Here is a 20,047-nt window from a genome sequence, read left to right on the forward strand (position 1 = left end):
TCTGTAAGTTATAGAAGTCCTCTGACACCATAAATACTCTGTTAAAAGAAGTATTAATTTCCATGACTAGTGTGAAAAAGTATATGGTTACAATTGATTTCCTAATTAGATTAGCATCTTTCTATTCAGTAAAGCCTTTAGATACTGTAGTTACATATGATTATAGAATGCTATTATAAAGTGGTACAATAAATTTGTATATAGCCAGTACTCAGTATATGCCCATTGGAGGAATATGAAATTTCTCTGTTTAGTAGAATTAAAGTTCTTAGATTGTATACTAAAACATAGTTCTTCATTAACCTAAAATAAATTAGTAATCTATGAAAGAATTTCATCTAATTGAAAATTCCCTGTAATGAAGGCAATTTTGCTTTGTATCTTAGCAGTTTTGGTATATTTCAGATATTTGACTAAATAGAGACAAGTAAGATTTGAGGGGAAGTTTTAGATTATTTACTAAAAAATCAGTGTGGAGAATCTACTAAACCCTCTTAACCATTTTTTTTTTTTAAAGCAAGACAGAAATACAAGCACACTTACTTTAAAAATTTTTTTTTTTATTTTTTTTTCAACGTTTATTTATTTTTTGGGACAGAGAGAGACAGAGCATGAACGGGGGAGGGGCAGAGAGAGAGGGAGACACAGAATCGGACACAGGCTCCAGGCTCTGAGCCATCAGCCCAGAGCCTGATGCGGGGCTCGAACTCCCGGACCGCGAGATCGTGACCTGGCTGAAGTCGGATGCTTAACCGACTGCGCCACCCAGGCACCCCTAAAAATTTTTTTTTTAATGATTATTTATTTTTGAGACAGAGCATGAGCGGGGGAGGGGCAGAGAGAGAGGGAGACACAGAATCCGAAGCAGGCTCCAGATTCTGAGCTGTCAGCACAGAACCTGACGTGGGGCTAGAATTCACAAACTATGAGATCATGACCTGAGCTGAAGTCAGACCCCTACTCAACTGAGCCACCCAGGTGCCCCTTTAATTTTTTTTAATGTTTATTTTGAGAGAGAGAGGGAGAGGGAGAGAGTGCGCGCACGTGCGCGCATGAGGGGGGGGGCAGAGAAAGAGGGGGACATAGAGTCTGAAGCAGGCTCCAGGCTCTCAGCTGTTAGCACAGAGCCTGATGTGGGGCTAGAACTTATCAACCGCTAGATCATGACTTGAGCCGAAGTTGAATGCTCAACTGACTGAGCCACCCAGGCACTCCTCTCCTCCAATTTTTTTTATTGTAATATTAGTGCCTAAAATGTTTTTCCATTTAGATACTATTGAGTTCATATTCATTTCTTGGTGTGTCACTTACATGCTTTATAAAAATATAGTCAGTACAATAGGTAAGAACCAAAAAAAGAAGAAGAAAAATTGTTGTCTTAAGTCTGGTTTTCTAAAACACAGAAACTTTATTAATAGAGAAAGTGAATTTTTGAAACTTCTTGGGAGTAAGGACAATGACTCCTGCTCAACCTGTAAGTTTTCTGTTGCAGAGAGAGTTTAGCCTGAACAGTAAGTAGGATGAGGAAGAAGATGTAGATTTCAACTGCCGTTCTTAAGATTTTTGTAGTCTTTATCAAGTCTTTATACTTCAGTTTTCTCATATTATTAAAATGGAGATTTAATTTTTCTTTTTTAATGCATTTATTTTCCAGGCCTGGAGTCAGCCATCAGGAGATATAATTTTAATTCTCACTCTACTTTAGTCAGGGATTTTTCAGGCACAAATAAGATAAATAAAATGAGGGGCGCCTGGGTGGCGCAGTCGGTTAAGTGTCCGACTTCAGCCAGGTCACGATCTCGCGGTCTGTGAGTTCGAGCCCCGCGTCGGGCTCTGGGCTGATGGCTCAGAGCCTGGAGCCTGTTTCTGATTCTGTGTCTCCCTCTCTCTCTGCCCCTCCCCCGTTCATGCTCTGTCTCTCTCTGTCCCAAAAATAAAAAACGTTGAAAAAAAAAAATTAAAAAAAAAAGATAAATAAAATGAAAGTGCATTATGAACTTTATAAAAAATTTTTTTTGATGTTTATTTACTTTTGAGAGAGACACACACACGCAGAGCGTTGAGTACGGAAGGGGCAGAAAGAGGAAGACACAGAATCTGAAGCAGGCTCTACGCTCTGAGCTGTCAGCACAGAGCCCAATGTGGGGCTCAAACTCATGAACTGTGAGATCATGACCTGAGCCGAAGTTGGATGCCTAACCACCTGAGCCACCCACATGCCCCAAACTTTAAAGGATTTGACACTAGTTGGTGTGAATGATAATATGTGTTTTATGTTCAGTAGTATGATTGACTACTCTGCAGTGATCATGGATATTTGGAGAAGATTGGATTTGAGCTTGTTCTTGAAAGGATTTTTACTGGCAGAGAGAGAACTGTTCAGAATAGGAAACAACACAAGCCAAAGACAACAGGGATAAATAAGTTGAAGGGTCAGAATTTAAAACTCCTAAATGCAGAGTGATTTTATTATATTAAAAATTTCTTATAGTAAAACAGTCTGTTTCTACTCTCCAGCCTGTTATGTAAGCAGATGCATAATTAAAATATCAGCATTCATTGGCTTTTCAGGTAACCTAACCATTTCACAAGAATGCTATTGTGATTGCACAAATCTTTTCCAGGTACCCATATTATAGCCATAATGATGTGCCTTGAGGATGGGAAAAAAATCATTTTTATGTTATTTCACAGGATGAACAGAGGAGCCAACTAATACAATATTCTTTATTTTTCTCTCATGTTTCCCCTTATTAAAAAGCTGATAGGTGAATCTATTAGAATAATTTTTTTCCTCTAAAGTAAGATACAGAATAATTTCATTAGTAATGATAACAGTTACCATTTATTATTGAATGCTTTCTATGTGCCATATATTGTATGGGTACTTTTTAAAAGTAAGTTAAGATACAAAATATTTTTTTAGTAATGATAGTAGTTGTCATTTATTATTGAATGCTTTCAGTGTGTCAGATATTGTGTTGGGTGCTTTAAATATATTATCTTAATTGATCTTAAAACAGCTCTGTAAAATAAGGCATTATAACTCTTATTTTACAAAAGAGGATACTGAGGCTAAGAGAAGTTAATTAAATAAACCAAGAATACATAGCTAGTCAGTGACAGAGCCTCGATTTGAACTTATACTTTCTGACTTAAAACCCTGGAATATTTCTAATATATTTACTTTACTGCTCCTACTTTCAGTGTACAGTTGAGAGAATGAAAATATGGTGTGCAGTTTTAGAATGCTTATTACCATGTACAGTTGAATGTTATTTTCAAAAAGAGCTTTTGCCTGGCCTGGTTATATCGCCTAAATATCCCCATTTCTCTTGCTAATGCTCTGAATAAGGCTTTTAGGTGATGGTTTTCAAACTGTTTTTAGGAGTAAAATTCCTATGCAAAAAAAATTTTATTCAGAAGCCTAATAAATAAAATATACAAGAGTTTCTCTGTTAGACATACCCTCTATATTCCCTAAAATGAGCCTTTTAGGCTCTGGGAACATAATTTGAAAACCTTTATGCCTACACTCCTTCCATTATGAGTCCTTTCGTATTTTACCCTTGATCTTAGCCAAAAGGCCAACAAGCCATGGGCTCTTTCATATGAATGAGTGAAATATTATCGTTTAAGATTAGTTTTTCTACTTTGTACTTAGGAATTTTCCTCAAGTTTTTTTTTTTTCTTTTAAGTGTATTTATTTATTTTGAGAGGTGGGGGTGGTGCACAGAGAGAGAGAGAATCCCAAGCAGGCTCCACACTGTCAGCGCAGAGCTCCCATGTGGGGCTCCAACCCATGAACCAAGATCATGATCTGAGCGGAAATCAAATCAGACACTTAACCAACTGAGCCACCCAGGCACTCCTCTTTTTTTTTCCTTTATGTTCATTTGTTTTGTTTCTTAAATTCCACATATGAGTGAAATCATAGCGTATTTGTCTTTTTCTGACTGACTTATTTTGCTTAGCAGAATACTCTCGCTCCATTTATGCTGTTGTAAATGGCAAGATTTCATTTTTTTATTCTTTTTTTTTAATGTTTATTTATTTATTTATGAGAGAGAGAGAGAGAGAGAGAGAGAGAGAGAGAGAGAGAGAGAGAGAGCGCGCGTTAGCAGGGGAAGGGCAGAGAGAGAGGGAGAGAGAGAATCCCAGTCAGGCTCTGGGCTGATGTGGGGCTCGATCTCATGAACCGGGAGATCATGACCTAAACTAAAATCAAGTCAGACGCTTAATGGACTGAGCCACCCAGGTGCCCAAAGATTTTATTCTTTTTTAATATCTGAGTAGTATTATATTACACACACACACACACACACACACACACACACACCCCACATCTTCTTTATCCATTTATCAGTCTATGGACATTTGGGTTCCTCCAGATTTGGGCTATTGTTGATAATGATGCTATAAACATTAGCATGCATGCATCCCTTCAAATCAGTATTTTTGTATCCATTGGGTAAATACCTACTAGTACAATTGCTGGATGGTAGTGTAGTTATTTTTAACTTTTTGAGGAACCTTCATACTGTTTTCTGCAGTGGCTGCACCAGTTTGCATTACCACCAACAGTGTACAAGGGTTCCTTTTTCACTGCATCCTTGCCAACACCTGTTGTTTCCTCTGTTAATTTTAGCCATTCTGACTGGTATGAGATGATATCTCATTGTATTTTTGATTTGTGTTTCCCTGATGATGAGTGATATTAATAAGCATCTTTTCATGTGTCTGTTGGCCATCTGTATGTCTTCTTTGGACAAATGACTATTCATGTCTTCTGCCCATTTTTTAATGGGATGATTTGTTTTTGGATGTTGAGTTTGAGAAGTTCTTTATAGATTTTATATACTAATTCTTTATCAGATATGTCATCTGCAAACATCATCTCCCATTTCATAGGTTGCCTTTTAGTTTTGTTGATTGTTTCCTTTGCTGTGCAGAAGCTTTTTATTTTGATGATATCCCAATAATTTATTTTTGCTTTTGTTTCCCTGACCTCAGGAGACCTATCTAGAAAGAAGTTGCTATGGCCAGAGTCAAAGAGGTTACTGCCTGTGTTCTCCTCTCGGATTTTGATGGTTTCCTATCTCACATTTAGGTCTTTTATCCAGTCTGAATTTATTTTTGTGTATGGTGTAAGAAAGTGGTCCAGTTTCATTCTTTTGCATGTTGCTGTCCAGTTTTCCCAGCACCATTTGTTGAAGAGACTCTCTTTTTCCTATTAGATATTCTTCCCTGCTTTGTCAAAGGTTAATTGACCATATAATTGTGGGTTTATTTCTGGGTTTTCTGTTCTGTTTCATTGATCTGTGTGTCTCTTTTTGTGCCACTACTATGCTGTTTTGATCGCTACAACTTTGTATTATAACTTGAAGTTTGGAATTGTGATGCTTGTAGCTTTGCTTTTCTTTTTCAAGATTGCTTTGGCTATTTAGGGTCTTTTGTGGTTCCATACAAATTTTAGGATTGTTTGTTCTAGCTCTGAAAAATGTTGTTGGTACTTTGATAGGGATTGAATTGAATGTGTAGATTGCTTTGGGTAATATACACATTTTAACAGTATTTGTTGTTCCAATACATGAACATGGAATGTTTTTTTCATTTCTTGGTGTCATCTTCCGTTTCTTTCATCAGTGTTTTGTAATTTTCAGCATATAGATCTTTTTACCTCTTTGGTTAGGTTTATTCTTAGGTATCTTATTGTTTTTGGTGCAGTTATAAATGGAGTTGATTTCTCGATTTCTACTTCTGCTGCTTCATTATTGGTGTATAGGAATGCAACAGTTTTCTCTACATTCATTTTTTATTGAATTTGTGTATCAGTTCTAGCAGTTTTTTGGTGGAGTCTTTTGGGTTTTCTGTACACAGTATCATGTCATCTACAAATAGTGAAACTTTGACTTCTTCCTTGCTAATTTGGACTTCCATTATTTCTTTGTGTTTTCTGATTGCTGTGCTTAGAACTTCCATTACTATGTTCAATGAAAGTGGTGAGAGTGGGCATCCTTGTCTTACTCCTGACTGTAGAGGAAAAGCTCTCAGTTTTTCCCTGTTGAGGATGATACTAGCTGTGGGATTTTTGTATGTGACCTTTATTATGTTAAAGTATGTTTCTTCTAAACTGACTTTGTTGAGGTTTTTATCCTGAATGAATATTGTACTGTGTGAAATGTTTTCTCTGCAGCTATTGAGAGGATCATATGGTTCTTTTCTTTTACTAATGTGGTGTATCACATTGGTTTGCAAATATTGAACCATGCTTGCATCCCAGGAATAAGTCCCACTTGATTGTTGTGAATGATTCTTTTAATGTACTGTTGGATTTGATTTGCTGGTACTTTATTGAGAATTTTTGCATCCATGTTCATCAGGGATATTAGTCTGTGGTTCTCTTTTGTTGTACAGTCTTTGTCTGGTTTTGCTATCAGGGTAATGCTGGAATCATAGAATAAATTTGGAAGTTTTCCTTTTGTTTCTGTTTTTTGGAATAATTTGAGAAGAATAGGTATTAATTCTTCTTTATATGTTTGGTAAAATTCCCCTGTGAAGGCATCTGGCCCTGGACTTTTGTTTGTTGGGAAATTTTTGATTGCTGATTCAATTTCTTTGCTAGTTATCGGTCTGTTCAAGTTTTCTATTTCTTCTTCTGTTTTGGTAGTTTATATGTTTCTAGGAATTTATCCATTTCTTCCATGTTGTTTTTTGCCATATAGTTTTTCATAATATTTTCTTATAATTGTTTGTATTTCTGTGGTATTGGTTGTTATTTCTCCTTTCTTGTTTGTGATTTTATTAATTTGAGTCTTTTTTCTTTGATAAGTCTGACTAGAGGTTTATCAATTTCATTGATTTTTTTTTTTTCAGTGAACCAGGTACTGGTTTCATTGATCTGTTCTAATATTTTTTTTAGTTTCTTTATCATTTATTTCTGCTCTGATGATTATTTCCCTTCTGCTGGCTTTTGGTTTCGTTTGTTGTTCTTTTTCTAGCTCCTTTAGGTATAAGGTTAGGTTGTTTATTTGAGATTTTTCTTGCTTCTTAAGGTAGGCCAGACTTCCCTCTTTTTTGAATTAAGTTTATTTTTTTTAATGTCTTTTTTGGGGGGGAGGGGATGTGGGGGAAGAGAGATAATTCCAAGCAGGCTCTGCACTGTTAGTGCAGAGTCTGATGTAGGGTTCAGTCTCAAGAACTGTGAGTATGACCTGAGCTGAATTTAGAATTGGATGCTTAACTGACTGAGCCACCCAGGAGCCAGTGTAAACTTCCCTCTTATGACCAGTTTTGGTACATTCCAGAGGTTTTAGACCACTGTGTTTTCATTTTCATTTGTTCGCTTGTATTTTTTATATTTGCTTTTGGATTTCCTAGTTGATCCGTTCATTGTTCAGTGGCATGTATTTGAGGTCTTCCCAAATTTTTTTTTGTAGTTCACCTTAAGTTTCAATAGCATTATAATCAGGATATACGCCTGATATGATCTCAGTCTTTTTGTACTGGTTGAGGCCTGATTTGTGACCTAGTATGTGATCTGTTTTGGAGAATGTCCCTTGTACAGTTGAAAAGAATGTGTATTCTGCTGCTTTAGGATGAAATGTTCTCAATATGTGTGTTAAGTCCATCTGATTCAGTGTGACATTCAAAGCCCTGTTTCCTTGTTGATTTTCTGCTTAGATGATCTGTCCATTGATGTAAGTGGGTGTTAAAATCTCCTACAATTATGGTATTATTATTAGTTCCTTTATGTTATTAATTGTTTTATATATTTGGGTATCTCCATGTTGGGGTAATAAATATTTACAATTGTTAGATTTTCTTGTTGGATAGTCCCTTTTATTCTGTTGTGCCCTTCTTCATCTCATGTTATTGCCTTGTTTTAAAACCAAATTTGTTTGATATAAGTATTGCTCTTCTGGCTTTCTTTTGATGTTCTTTTGCGTGATAAATATTTCTCCATCCTTTACTTTCAAACTACCAGTGTCTGGGTCTAAAATGAGTTTCTTTTAGGCAGTATTTAGTAGGGTCTTGCTATTATTTATTTATTAAAAAAATTTTTTTTAAATGTTTACTTATTTTTTGAGAGACAGACAGCATGAGGGGGTAGGAGCAGACAGAGAGGGATAGACAAAATCCAAAGCAGGCTCCATGCTACGAGCTGTCAGCACAGAGCCCAATGCGGGGTTCAAACTCATGAACTGTGAGATCATGACCTGAGCTAAAATCAGACGCTTAACCAACTGAGCCACACAGGCACCCCTATTTATTATTTTTTTAATAAACATTTTTAAATGTTTGTTTATTTTTGAGAGAGAGAGAGCACAAGATGGGGAGGGGCAGAGAGGGAGGGGGACAGAAGATTTGAAGCAGGCTCTACACTGACAGCAGAGAGCTCGATTTGGGGCTTGAAATCACAAATTGTGAGAACATGACCTGAGCTGAAGTTGGACACTTAATTGACTAAGCCACCCAGGTGCCCCTATTTTTTAAATTTTTTTTATCATTTTAGAGAGTGTACATGAGTGGGGAGAGGGGCAGAGGAAGAGAGAAAATATCTTACTCCACACTCAGTGTGGAGCCTAATGCAGGACTCAGTCCCCTGACCCTGGATGACCTGTGCTGAAATCAAGAGTTGGACATTCAACTAACTGAGCCACCCAGGCACCCCAGTACCTTTTTTTTTTTTACCCATTCTGACACCCTGTGTCTTTTGTTTGTGGAGTATTTAGTCCATTTACATTTAGAGTAATTATTAATAGGTATATATTTAGTAGCAGTGTATTACTTGTTTTGTCATTGTTTATGGAGATTTTCTCTGTTCCTTCCTTGTCTTTGTCACTTTTAGTCTTTCTTTTCCACTTGAAAAGTCCCTTTTTAATATTTTTTGCAGGGCTGTTTTAGTGGTCACGAACTCCTTTAGTTTTTATTTGTCTGGGAAACTCTTTATCTCTCCTATTCTGAATGATAGCTTTGCTGGGTAAAGTGTTCCTGGCTGCGGATTTTTCCCATTTAGCACTTTGAATATATCATGCCACTCCCTTTTGGCTTGTCAAGTTTCTTTGGAGAGATGTGAAGCTAGACTTATGGATCTTCCTTTGTAAGGTAGGGACTTTTTGTGTTGCTGCTTTTAGGATTTTTTTTTTTTTTTTGGCTATATTTTATAAATTTGATTACAATATGTCTTGATGTTGACCTGCTTTTATTGATTTTCATGGTAGTTCTTTGTGCTTCCTGGATCTGGATGTCTCTTTCCTTCCCCAGATAAGGGAAGTTTTCAGCTGTTATTTTCTCAAATAAATTTTCTTCCCCCTTTTCTCTCTCCTTCTGGGATTCCTATAATATGAATGTTACGATGTCTGATGGAGTCACCGAGTTCCTAAGTCTATTCTCATATTTCATAATTCTTTCTTTCTTTCTTTTGTACAGCTTCATTATTTTCTATTATTTTATCTTCTGTATCACTTATTTGTTCCTCTGCTTCTTCCATCCATGTGTTCTCTGCATCCAGTTTGTTTCAGTTTGTTTTCAGATTGCATTTATCATTTCTGACTGATTGTTTTTTAACAGTTTTATCTCAGGTAAGGGTCTCCCTTTTTTCAAGCTCAGCAAGTATTGTATGATTGTTGCTTTAAATTTTCTATCAGGGATATTATATCTATTTTGATTAAATTTCTGGCCATGACTTTTTGTTGTTTCATTTGGGATTAAATCCTCTGTCATGGCATTTTATCTAGGTCTCTGTCTTCTGTGTGTTAGAAAAGCCTGTTATATCTCCTGTTTCTGAGACCAATGGCTTTATGAAGAAGAGGTCATATAGTGTTCAGAGCTTGGTGCCTCAGGGAGTGTCTCTGGTGTGTGTTGTGTGCACTTCACTGCTGTGTTTTGGCTACTATGTCCTTTAGGCCAATCATCTTCAGAGGTTCTGTTTGCTTGCAGTGAGCATTGTTTGGACCTGGAACAGAGTGTGGTGAGTTTTAACAACTTCCTCTAGAACTGAAGCCTTGCAGAACTGTCTGGCCAGGGGACGTGATGTTTGCGGGGTTTCTGCTGGCCTTCTGGGGAAACGGCCGACTGCACTGGTACTGAAGCATGCTTGCCCAAGAAGGGAAGTCTCACCAGAGTGCTGGGGGGCGGTGCAGGGCATGGTGTAAGCAGGTTAGGCAGTCAGTGTAGGCACTATGCTGTTTACTGCAGGTGGTTTATGCTGACACGTGGGGAGAGAAATGGTGCCAGCGTGCTCCCTTGTCCCCAGAGAGGGGTCTCCGTGCTTGCTGCTATCAGGGAAGCACTCTCAGAAGAGCAGGTAGTTTCCCTTCTTGTGTCCCAGGCATTTTTCAGATTGCCATTTTCATGCTGTCTGTCCCTGGGTTGCTTGTCTGCCAGGAGCAGTGCAGTGTACTTAGGGCTCTATCCCAGCCAACCCTCTGACTTCTGAAACTCCAAACTTTAGGGATGTGGTGTGGGCATGGCCTGTGCTGGCCTCCTGGCGAAAGGTCTTGTTGCCCTGGGACTGATGCGGGTTTGACCAAGAACGTCAGTTGCCAGAGGCCAAGGTGCACAGGGTAGGCAGCCAGTGTTGGGTCCAAGCTTCCCTTGGCAGGTGGCTCTGTGCCTATGCTGAGGGGCAGGGTAGGGAAATGGCGCTCCCAGCTCTTTTGGCCCGTGAGAGGTGCCTCTCCAAATGCTACCTCTCTCAGATGCGCCCCACAAGTGAACAATTTCCCCACTGTGTGCCTTGGGCATTCCTCAGATGTCACTGTCTGCCCCAGATTTGTTTGCCTGCCTTCTCGCCAAGCCTGCTGACCTTTAAAACTCCTGTCTTCAAGCTCCGCTGATTGCAAAAACTTAGGAAAATCCGCCCGTCTCCTTTTCCCGGCCAATGGCTTTGGGGAAGTGTTTTTGTGCATTCCCCTGTGTGTTCTTTTCTTTTTCTTTCTTTCTCCCTCCCCTCTCTTTCTCATCTCTCCACCCCCAGGGCTCCCTCCCCTCTGCAGCACCTGCAGTCCATTTCTCCCCCAAAGTCTCTGTGCTTCCTACCTACCTAGATGTGTGGCCTCTTCTCTCCCTCTAGTTGTGGTGTTTGTTCTGTCAGTCCTCAGGTCAATTTCTTGAGTATTCAGAATGATGTTATAGTTACCTAGTTGTGTTCAAGGGACAAGAGGAGCCTAGAGTCCTACTATGCTGCCATTTTAGTTCCTCACCCAAAAGTTAAATTACTTTTTAAAAAATTTCAAATATAATTAAGTACAGTGTTATATTAGTTTCAGGGGTATAATATAATGATTCAAAAATTCTATATGTTACTCAGTACTCTTCATGATAAGTGTACTTTTAATCCTCTTCACCTATTTCACCCATTCCCCATCCACCTCCCTGCTGGCTACTACCAGTTTGTTCTTTATATTTAAGAGTCTGGGTTATTTCTTTCTCTCCTTTTTTTCTTTATGCATTTGTTTTGTTTCTTAAATTACACATATGAATAAAATCATATGGTGTTTGTCTTTCTCTGACTGAGTTATTTCACTCTAGCATTGTACCCTCTAGGTCCATCTGTGTTGTTGCAAAAGTTCAGATTTCATTCTTTTTTATGGCTAATATTCCATTGTGTATATATATACGTCACATTTTCTTTATCCATTCATCTGTGGATGGATGCTTGGGTTTCTTTTATATTTTGGTTATTGTAAATAATGCTGCAATAAACATACATATTTTTGAATTTTTGTTTTTGCATTCTTTGAGTAAATACCCAGTAGTGGAATTACTGGATAATACAGTAATTATATTTTTAGTTTTTTGAGGAACCTTTACACTGTTTTCCAAAGTGGCTGCACTGGCTTGCATTCCTACCAATGCATGAGGGTTCCTTTTCCTCCACATCCTCATCAACACTTGTTATTTCTTGTCTTTTTGATTTTAGCCATTCTGACAGGTGTGAGATGATTTCTCATTGTGGTTTTGATTTGCATTTCACTGATGATTAGTGTTGGTGAACATCATTTCATGCGTCTGTTGGTCATCTGTATGTCTGCTTTGGAGAAATGTCTGTTCATGTCTTCTGACCATTTTTAATTGCGTTATTATTATTATTATTATTATTATTATTATTATTTTGCTGTTGAGTTGTATAAGTTATTTGTAAATTTTGGATATTAACTCCCTATTGGATGTATCATTTGAAAATATCTTTTCCCATTCTGTAGATTGCCTCTTTGTTTTGTTGATGGTTTCCTTTGCTGTGCAAAAGTCTTTAATTTTGGTGTAGTCTCAGTAGTTTAATTTTGCTCTTGTTTGCCTTGCCAGAGGAGACCTATCTAGAAAAATATTTCTATGGCTGATTTCAAAGAGATTATTGCCCATGTTTTCTTGTAGAAATTTTATGGTTTCAGATCTTTCATTTAGGTCTTTATTCCATTTTGAGTTTATTTTTGTGTATGGTGTAATAAAGTAATCCAGTTTCATTCTGCATATTAACTGTCCAGTTTTCCCAACATCATTTGTTGAAGAGACTTTTTCAAACCATTGTATATTCTTGCCTCGTTTGTTGTAGATTCATTGACCATATAATTGTGGGTTTATTTGTGGGCTCTCTGTTTTGTTGTACTGATCTGTGTGTCTGTTTTTGTGCCAATACCATACTGTTTTATTACTACAGCTTTGTCGTATATCTTAAAATCTGGGATTGTGATGCCTCCAGTTTTGTTCTTCTTTTTCAAGATTTCCATTTGGTACACCCCTGACTTTTCATCACATAACTTTTTATCATTATTTATTGTCATTTGAATGATAGGATCACTCAATTGTATTACATTTAATTTAGCTCCAAAGTAATTTTATTTAGTTGTAGGAAACATGCTACAGTGTTTAAAAATACTTTTCCCACTTATTTAACTCATTGTAGGTATGAATGAAAGTTCGTTTTTATCAAAACGTCCTTCTACTTCTGAAGTAAACAGCGTTAATCCAAAAAAACCTAAGCCCAGTGATGGTGTTTCTGGAATAAATTCTTCAGCTGTATTTCCTTCAGTTAAGTCTCTTTCAGTGACATCTCCCCAGGCTACATCATCAAAAGGTAAATGTGAAATGTGGCATATACAAAAGAAATTATAGTATTTATATATAAATTTTAAAAATCGTAAATTTCCTGTTTTTAGTGATTAAAATTATAAAAGATGAATTTTGAATTACATATGTTTTGAATTTATTTTAGGTACAAATACCTCATCAAATCAATCTAAAAATGGAACACCTTTTCCAAGAGCTTGTCCAAAGTGCAATATTCATTTTAATCTTTTGGATCCTTTGAAAAATCACATGAAGGTAAAACTTTTTCAAAATTTAATTTTAAACAGGTTTGCAAATCCCTAAAATATTGATTTATAGTAAATAATGCTTTGTCCAGATATTTAGTGAAAAAAATCTTCTCATAGTGGTATTTCCATATAACTTTGGCAAAGATTTATATTCATAATGATTATCTTCATATAAGATTTTTAAATTTCCTCTGAATCATCAAATTAAAAAAAAATTTTTTTTGAACGTTTATTTATTTTTGAGACAGAGAGAGACAGAGCATGAACGGGGGAGGGTCAGAGAGAGGGAGACACAGAATCCGAAACAGGCTCCAGGCTCTGAGCTCTCAGCACAGGGCCCGACGCGGGGCTCGAACCCACGGAGTGCGAGATCATGACCTGAGCCGAAGTCGGCCGCTTAACCGACTGAGCCACCCAGGTGCCCCTGAATCATCAAATTTTAAGAATTAAGTTTATATGCATTATAATGTATGCTTATTATATTCTCATTTTAAATGAAAGTAAATTATTAATCAAAATATTTAGTAGATTTGGCATAATTCAAACTTTAAAAAAAGGCATTTTTATCGTTTCTTTAATTATTATGTTTTTGGGTTCATGGTAACATGTGCATGACACATTACACAATGAAAATCTGAATTTTACATTTAAAATTTTTTTTTTTTCAACGTTTATTTATTTTTGGGACAGAGAGAGACAGAGCATGAATGGGGGAGGGGCAGAGAGAGAGGGAGACACAGAATCGGAAACAGGCTCCAGGCTCTGAGCCATCAGCCCAGAGCCCGACGCGGGGCTCGAACTCCTGGACCGCGAGATTGTGACCTGGCTGAAGTCGGTCGCTTAACCAACTGCGCCACCCAGGCGCCCCTGAATTTTACATTTAATTTTCAACGCTCAGACTTAAACCCCAAATGATGGAGCATTTCATCTGAAATAATTATATTCAGAATATAGTTTGTGTAATTGTCCTAAATTAATTCAGGCTTTTTATTGGAATAGGAAGCTCTTGAGATTAAATTTTAAGAATTTTTCAAAGTACAAATGAAATATGAGGTGTAGGTAACATTTCACTTGAAATATTTTAGTGTGTATTACAATATCCTCCTTTGGTGTGAGGAAAGATATCCTGCATTCTCTTTGCATGTCCTATAGAAATGGCAGGAAGGGAGAAAGAGAAAGAAAAAAGTCCATGTAGATTATATGAAGAAAGAAAGGAAGGAGAAGGGTACAGTTGTAAAGAAATAGGTAAGGAAAGTTCTTGTTCACAATTTCAGAAATTGACAAACTTTTGTTAAGATAAAACATTTTATTAAAAAGGTAGAAAAAATAAGGGAACTTTTTTAGAATTTCAAGTATGTCTTTTTATTCGGTTACAAAACAGCATTTGGTCTGTCACTACTTCCAGCAACCAGAATGTAGCCCCTGATAATTGCACTCTGTGCTTTCTTCTTACATAAAAATTAACCTGTACAGGTGCTTTCACTTTTTTTTTTTTATCTGTGTAATGCTTTGATGAGATACTTGATGTATTTTATGTTTGCATTTTAGATGGAAAGAAAAAGCTACATTCTTTGACTTTAATTATTTGAGTAAGGAATACAGTGATATTATTCAAGATAAAACAGTTTCCAAAGGCATATAAGTGAAAAATCTTAACTGTGTCTCTTATTTATCTGGTTCTCAGAATGACTCTCAAAGAAAATAATTTTTATTAGTTGGTTTTTGTATTTTTCCTAATTTCCTTTCCACATAAACAGTTAACACAAATGTTCTTATTTTCTTTCTGTTTTGTATATAAATTGTAGCATATTGTGTATATCCTTCTGTATCTGGTAAAATTGGCAGCTATTTTCCAAAATGTAGCTTTACATCCAAAATGTGTATTATTGCATTGTTTTTGATTACTCATATTAGAAACAACCAAAATTTCATATAATATTCATATAATAGAACACTATGCAACCTTTTAAAAAGAATGGAATGTCTGTAATGGATAATGATATGGGATGATCTCGAAGACGTATTAGTGAACTAAGTTAAATATATAATATAAACAGCTTATTATGTGTGTTTATATCATAAAGAAATGTGACAGAATAGTCACCAACTCTAGGGCAAGGAAGTTTAAAACTTAGACTTTTTGTATCCTAGCTTATGCATTTTATATATCAGTTGAAGTTTTAGTATTACAACAATGAGTTCCATTTTGAAAAAATGTGATTTTTAGATTCTTTGTGAATTAATGTTTGCTATTATAGATAAGTAGATGACTGCACTACAGAAATAATGTTTTCTCTTTCAGTAAAGAATATCTAAAACATAAGGCAAATATCCTACAGTATTAAGAACAATTTGTGTATCTGAGACCATGTACCAGACTACTAAACTTTAAATACTGTATTGCATTTAATCTTTAGAAAATTCTTGCAGGGGCACCTGGGTAGGTCACTCTCTTGAGCATCTGACTCTTAATTTTGGCTTAAGTCATGATCCCAGGGTCGTGGGATTGAGCCCTGCTTTGGGTTCCACACTGGTAATGGAGCCTGCTTAAGAATCTCTCTCCCTCTCTATCTCTCTTTCTTTCTCTCTGCCCTGCTTGTAAGCTCTTTCTAAAATATATATTAAAATCTTAAAAAAAAAAAAAAAAAAGAAAAAAATTCTTGGAGATGAACATTTTTCTCATTGTTTTATAGCCAGTTTATTTAAAGGCATAACTGGTGTTCAAACATTAATGGTAAAAGCCCAAATTCTCACATTTTTTTTTCCTTTTTGAGTGGATAGGTTATTTAATGTTACATGGAAACCTGAAAATAGGTATGCAGTTTTTCATAGGGTATGGAATTTGAAATTTATTAATCAGACATAGCTTATTAATTACATTATTTAGATTTCTGTATCTTTATTTTGTTGTATACTTCATCTTTTTTTTAAATCTACAACAAATTTATTATTATTTTTAATTTAAATCCAAGTTAGTTAACATATAGTATAATAATGGAGTAGAATTTAGTGATGGATCACTTACATATGACACCCAGTGCTCATTCCAACAAGTGCCCTCCTTAATGCCCATCACCCATTTAGCCCATCCCATCCCCATCTCCCCTCTAACAGCCCTCAGTTTGTTCCCTGTATTTAAAAGTCTCCCCTGGTTTGCCTCCCTCTCTGTTTTTATCTTATTTTTCCTTCCTTTCCCCTATGTTCATCTGTTTTGTTTTTTTAAATTCCACATATAAGTGAAATCATGATATTTGTCTTTCTCTGACTGATTTCATTTTGCAAAATACATTCTAGTTCCATTCACATTGTTGCAAATGGCAAGATTTCATTCTTTTGGATTGCTTAGTAATATTCCATTGTATATATATACCACATCTTCTTTATCCATTCATCAGTCATTGGACATTTGGGGTCTTTCCATAATTTGGCTGTTGTTGATAGTGCTGCTGTAAACATTGGGGTGCATATGCCCCTTCGAATCAGCATTTTTGTATTTTTTGTATAAATAGTAGTGTAATTGCTAGCCATAGGATAGCTCTATTTTTAATTTTTTGAGGAACCTCTGTACTGTTCTCCAGAGGGGCTGCACCAGTTTGCATTACAGTACAAAAGTGTTCCCCTTTCTCCACATTCTCGCCAACATCTTTGTTTCCTGAGTTGTTCATTTAGCCATTCTGACAGGTGTGGGGTGGTATCTCATTGTGGTTTTGATTTGTATTTCCCTGATGATGAGTAATGTTGAGCGTCTTTTCATGAGTCTGTTTGCCATCTGGATGTCTTTGGAAAAGTGTCCATTCTTCACTGGATTATTTATTTTTTGGGTGTTGAGTTTGAGAAATTCTTTATGCATTTTTGATACTAACCCTTTATAAGAGATGTCATTTGCAAATATCTTCTCCTATTATGTTGGTTGCCTTTGAGTTTTGTTGATTGTTTACTTAGCTGTGCAGAAGCTTTTTATCTTGATGAGGTCCCAGTAGTTCATTTTTGCTTCCCTTGCCTCTGGAGACATGTCTAGTAAGAAGTTGCTGCAGTTGAGATCAGAAGTTTTTGCCTGGTTTCTCCTCTAGGGTTTTTACGGCTTCCTGTCTTACATTTAGGTGTTTCATCCATATTGAGTTAATTTTTGTGTATGGTGGAAGAAAGTGGTCCAGATTTATTCTTCTGCATGTTGCTGTCCAGTTTTCCCAACACCATTTGCTGAAGAGACTGTCTTTTTTCCATTGGATATTCTTTCTTGCTTTGTCAAAGATTAGTTGGCCATGTATTTGTGGGTCCATTTCCGGGTTTTCTGTTCTGTTCTATTGATCTTTGTGTCTCTTTTTGTGCCAGTACCATACTAACTTGATGATTGTAGCTTTGTAATGTAGCTTGAAGTTCAGAATTGGGATGCCTCCAGCTTTGGTTTTCTTTTTCAACATTACTTTGGCTCTTTGGGGACTTTTCTAGTTCTGTACAAATTTATAATTATTTGCTCTAGCTCTGTGAAGAATGCTGGTATTTTGATAGGGATTGCATTGAATGTGTAGATTGCTTTGGGTAGTATTGACATTTTAACAATATTTTTTCTTCCAGTCCATGAGAATGGAATATTTTTCCATTTCTTTGTGTCTTCTTCAATTTCTTTCCTAAGTTTTCCATAGCTTTCTGTGTGTAGATCTTTTACCTTTTTGGTTAGGTTTATTCCTAGGTATTTTATGGTTTTTGGTGCAGTTATCAATGGCATAGATTCCTTGATTTCTTTTTCTGTTGCTTCATTATTGGTGTATAGAAATGTAACTGATTTCTGTATGTTAATTTTATATCCTGCAGCTTTGCTGAATTCATGTATCACTTCTAGAAGTTTTTTGGTGGAATCTTTGAGGTTTTCCACGTAGAATATCAAGTTTTCTGTGAAAAGTGAAAGTTTGACTTCTTTGCCAATTTGGATGACTTTTTTTTCTTTTTGTTATCTGATTACTGAGGCTAGTACTTTCAGTACTGTGATAAACAACAGTTGTGAGAGCAGACATTGCTCTTGTGTTCTTGACCTTAGGGGAAAAGCTCTCAGTTTTTCCTCAGTGAGGATGATAGTAGCTATGGGTCTTTCGTGTATGGATGGCCTTTATGATGTTGAGGGATGTTCCCTCCATCCCTACTTTCTTGAGAGTTTTTATCGAGAGAGGATGCTATATTTTGTCAAATGCTTTTTCTGTGTCTATTGAGGGAATCATGTGGTTCTTATCCTTTCTTTCATTAATATGATATATCACATTGATTGATTTGTGGATATTGAACCACTCCTGCAGCCCAGGAATAATCCCACTTGCTTATGGTGAGTAATTCTTTCAATGTATTGTTGCATTTGGTTTGCTAGTATCTTGTTAAGAATTTTTGCATCCATGTTCATCAGGGAAATTGGTCTGTAATTCTCCTTTTTAGTGGAGTCTTTGATCTTAGAATCAAAGAAATGCTGACCTCACAGAATGAGTTTGGAAGTTTTCCTTCCATTTTATTTTTTGGAACAGCTTCAAAAGAATAGGTGTTAACTCTTCTTAAATGTTGATAGAATTGCCCCAGGAAGCCATCTGACACTGGACTTTTGTTTGTTGGGAGATTTTTTATTACAGATTCAATTTCTGTACTGGCTGTGGGTCTGTGCAAATGCTCTACTTCCTGTTTCAGTTTTGTTAGTTTATAATTACTGATTCAATTTCTTCAGTGGTTATGGGTCTGTTCAAATTTTCTACTTTTACCTGTTTCAGTTGTGGTAATTTATATGCTTGTAGGAATTTATCCATTTCTTCCAGATTGCCCAATTTGTTTGCATATAATTGTCCATAATATTCTCTTATTATTGTTTGTATTTTTATGGTGTTTGTTGTGAAATCTCCTCTCATTTGTGATTCTATTTATTTGGGTCCTTTCCTTTTTCTTTTTGATAAATCTAGGAGTATCAATTTTGTTAATTTTTTCAAAGAACTAGCTTAGTTTTATTAATATGTTCTACTATTTTTTGATTTAGAAATCATTGATTTCCACTCTAATAATCTTTATTTCCCTTCTTCTGCTGGTTTTGTGCATTATTTGCTGTGCTTTTTCCAGCTCCTTTAGGTGAATGGTTAGGTTGTGTATTTGAGACATTGCTTCCTTCTTACAGCAAGGCCTGGATTGGGATATACTTCCCTTTTATGACTGCCTTTGCTGCGTCTGAAAGGTTTTGGACTGTCATGTTTTCATTTTCATTGGCTTCCATGTACTTTTTTATTTCCTCTTTAATTTCTTGGTTTACGGATGTTCTTTAATCTCCAAGTATTTGTGGTCTTTCCAAATTTTTTCTTGTGGCTGATTTCAGGTTTCATAGCATTGTGGTCTGAAAATATGCATGGAATGATGTTGATCTTTTTGTGCTTTTTGAGGGATGTTTTGTGACCCAGTGTGTGATCTGTTCTGGAGAATGTTCCATGTGCACTCAAGAAGAATGTGTATTTTGCTGCTTTAGGATGAAATGTTCTCAGCATATCTGTTGAGTCCATCCAGTTCAGTGTGTCATTCAAAGCCATTGTTTCCTTGCTGATTTTCTGCTAAGATGATCTGTGTGTTGTTGTAAGTTGGGTGTTAAAGTCCACCTACTATTATGGTATTATTATCAATGAGTTTCTTTATGTTTGTGATTATCTGACTTGTGTATTTGGATGATTCTAAGTTGGTGGCATAAATATTTACAGTTGTTAGATCTTGGTGGATAA

General features: G+C 36.2%; 1 protein-coding gene across 18 annotated transcripts in view; it reads left to right on the top strand.

The window, feature by feature from the left end:
• The window catches only part of ZNF280D (zinc finger protein 280D), a 327,277-nt gene that overhangs the window by 209,327 nt on the left and 97,903 nt on the right, over positions 1-20,047 (top strand). For all 18 annotated transcript variants that reach the window (XM_045059258.1, XM_011282887.4, XM_045059257.1 and 15 more), the window contains 2 exons: positions 12,908-13,078; positions 13,217-13,326. In XM_045059258.1, the coding sequence (XP_044915193.1) occupies positions 12,908-13,078; positions 13,217-13,326 (281 nt within the window). The remainder of the gene's footprint in view (positions 1-12,907; positions 13,079-13,216; positions 13,327-20,047) is intronic.

This window comes from Felis catus, chromosome B3 (genome assembly GCF_018350175.1).
Source record: "Felis catus isolate Fca126 chromosome B3, F.catus_Fca126_mat1.0, whole genome shotgun sequence".
Taxonomy (NCBI): Eukaryota; Metazoa; Chordata; class Mammalia; order Carnivora; family Felidae; genus Felis; species Felis catus.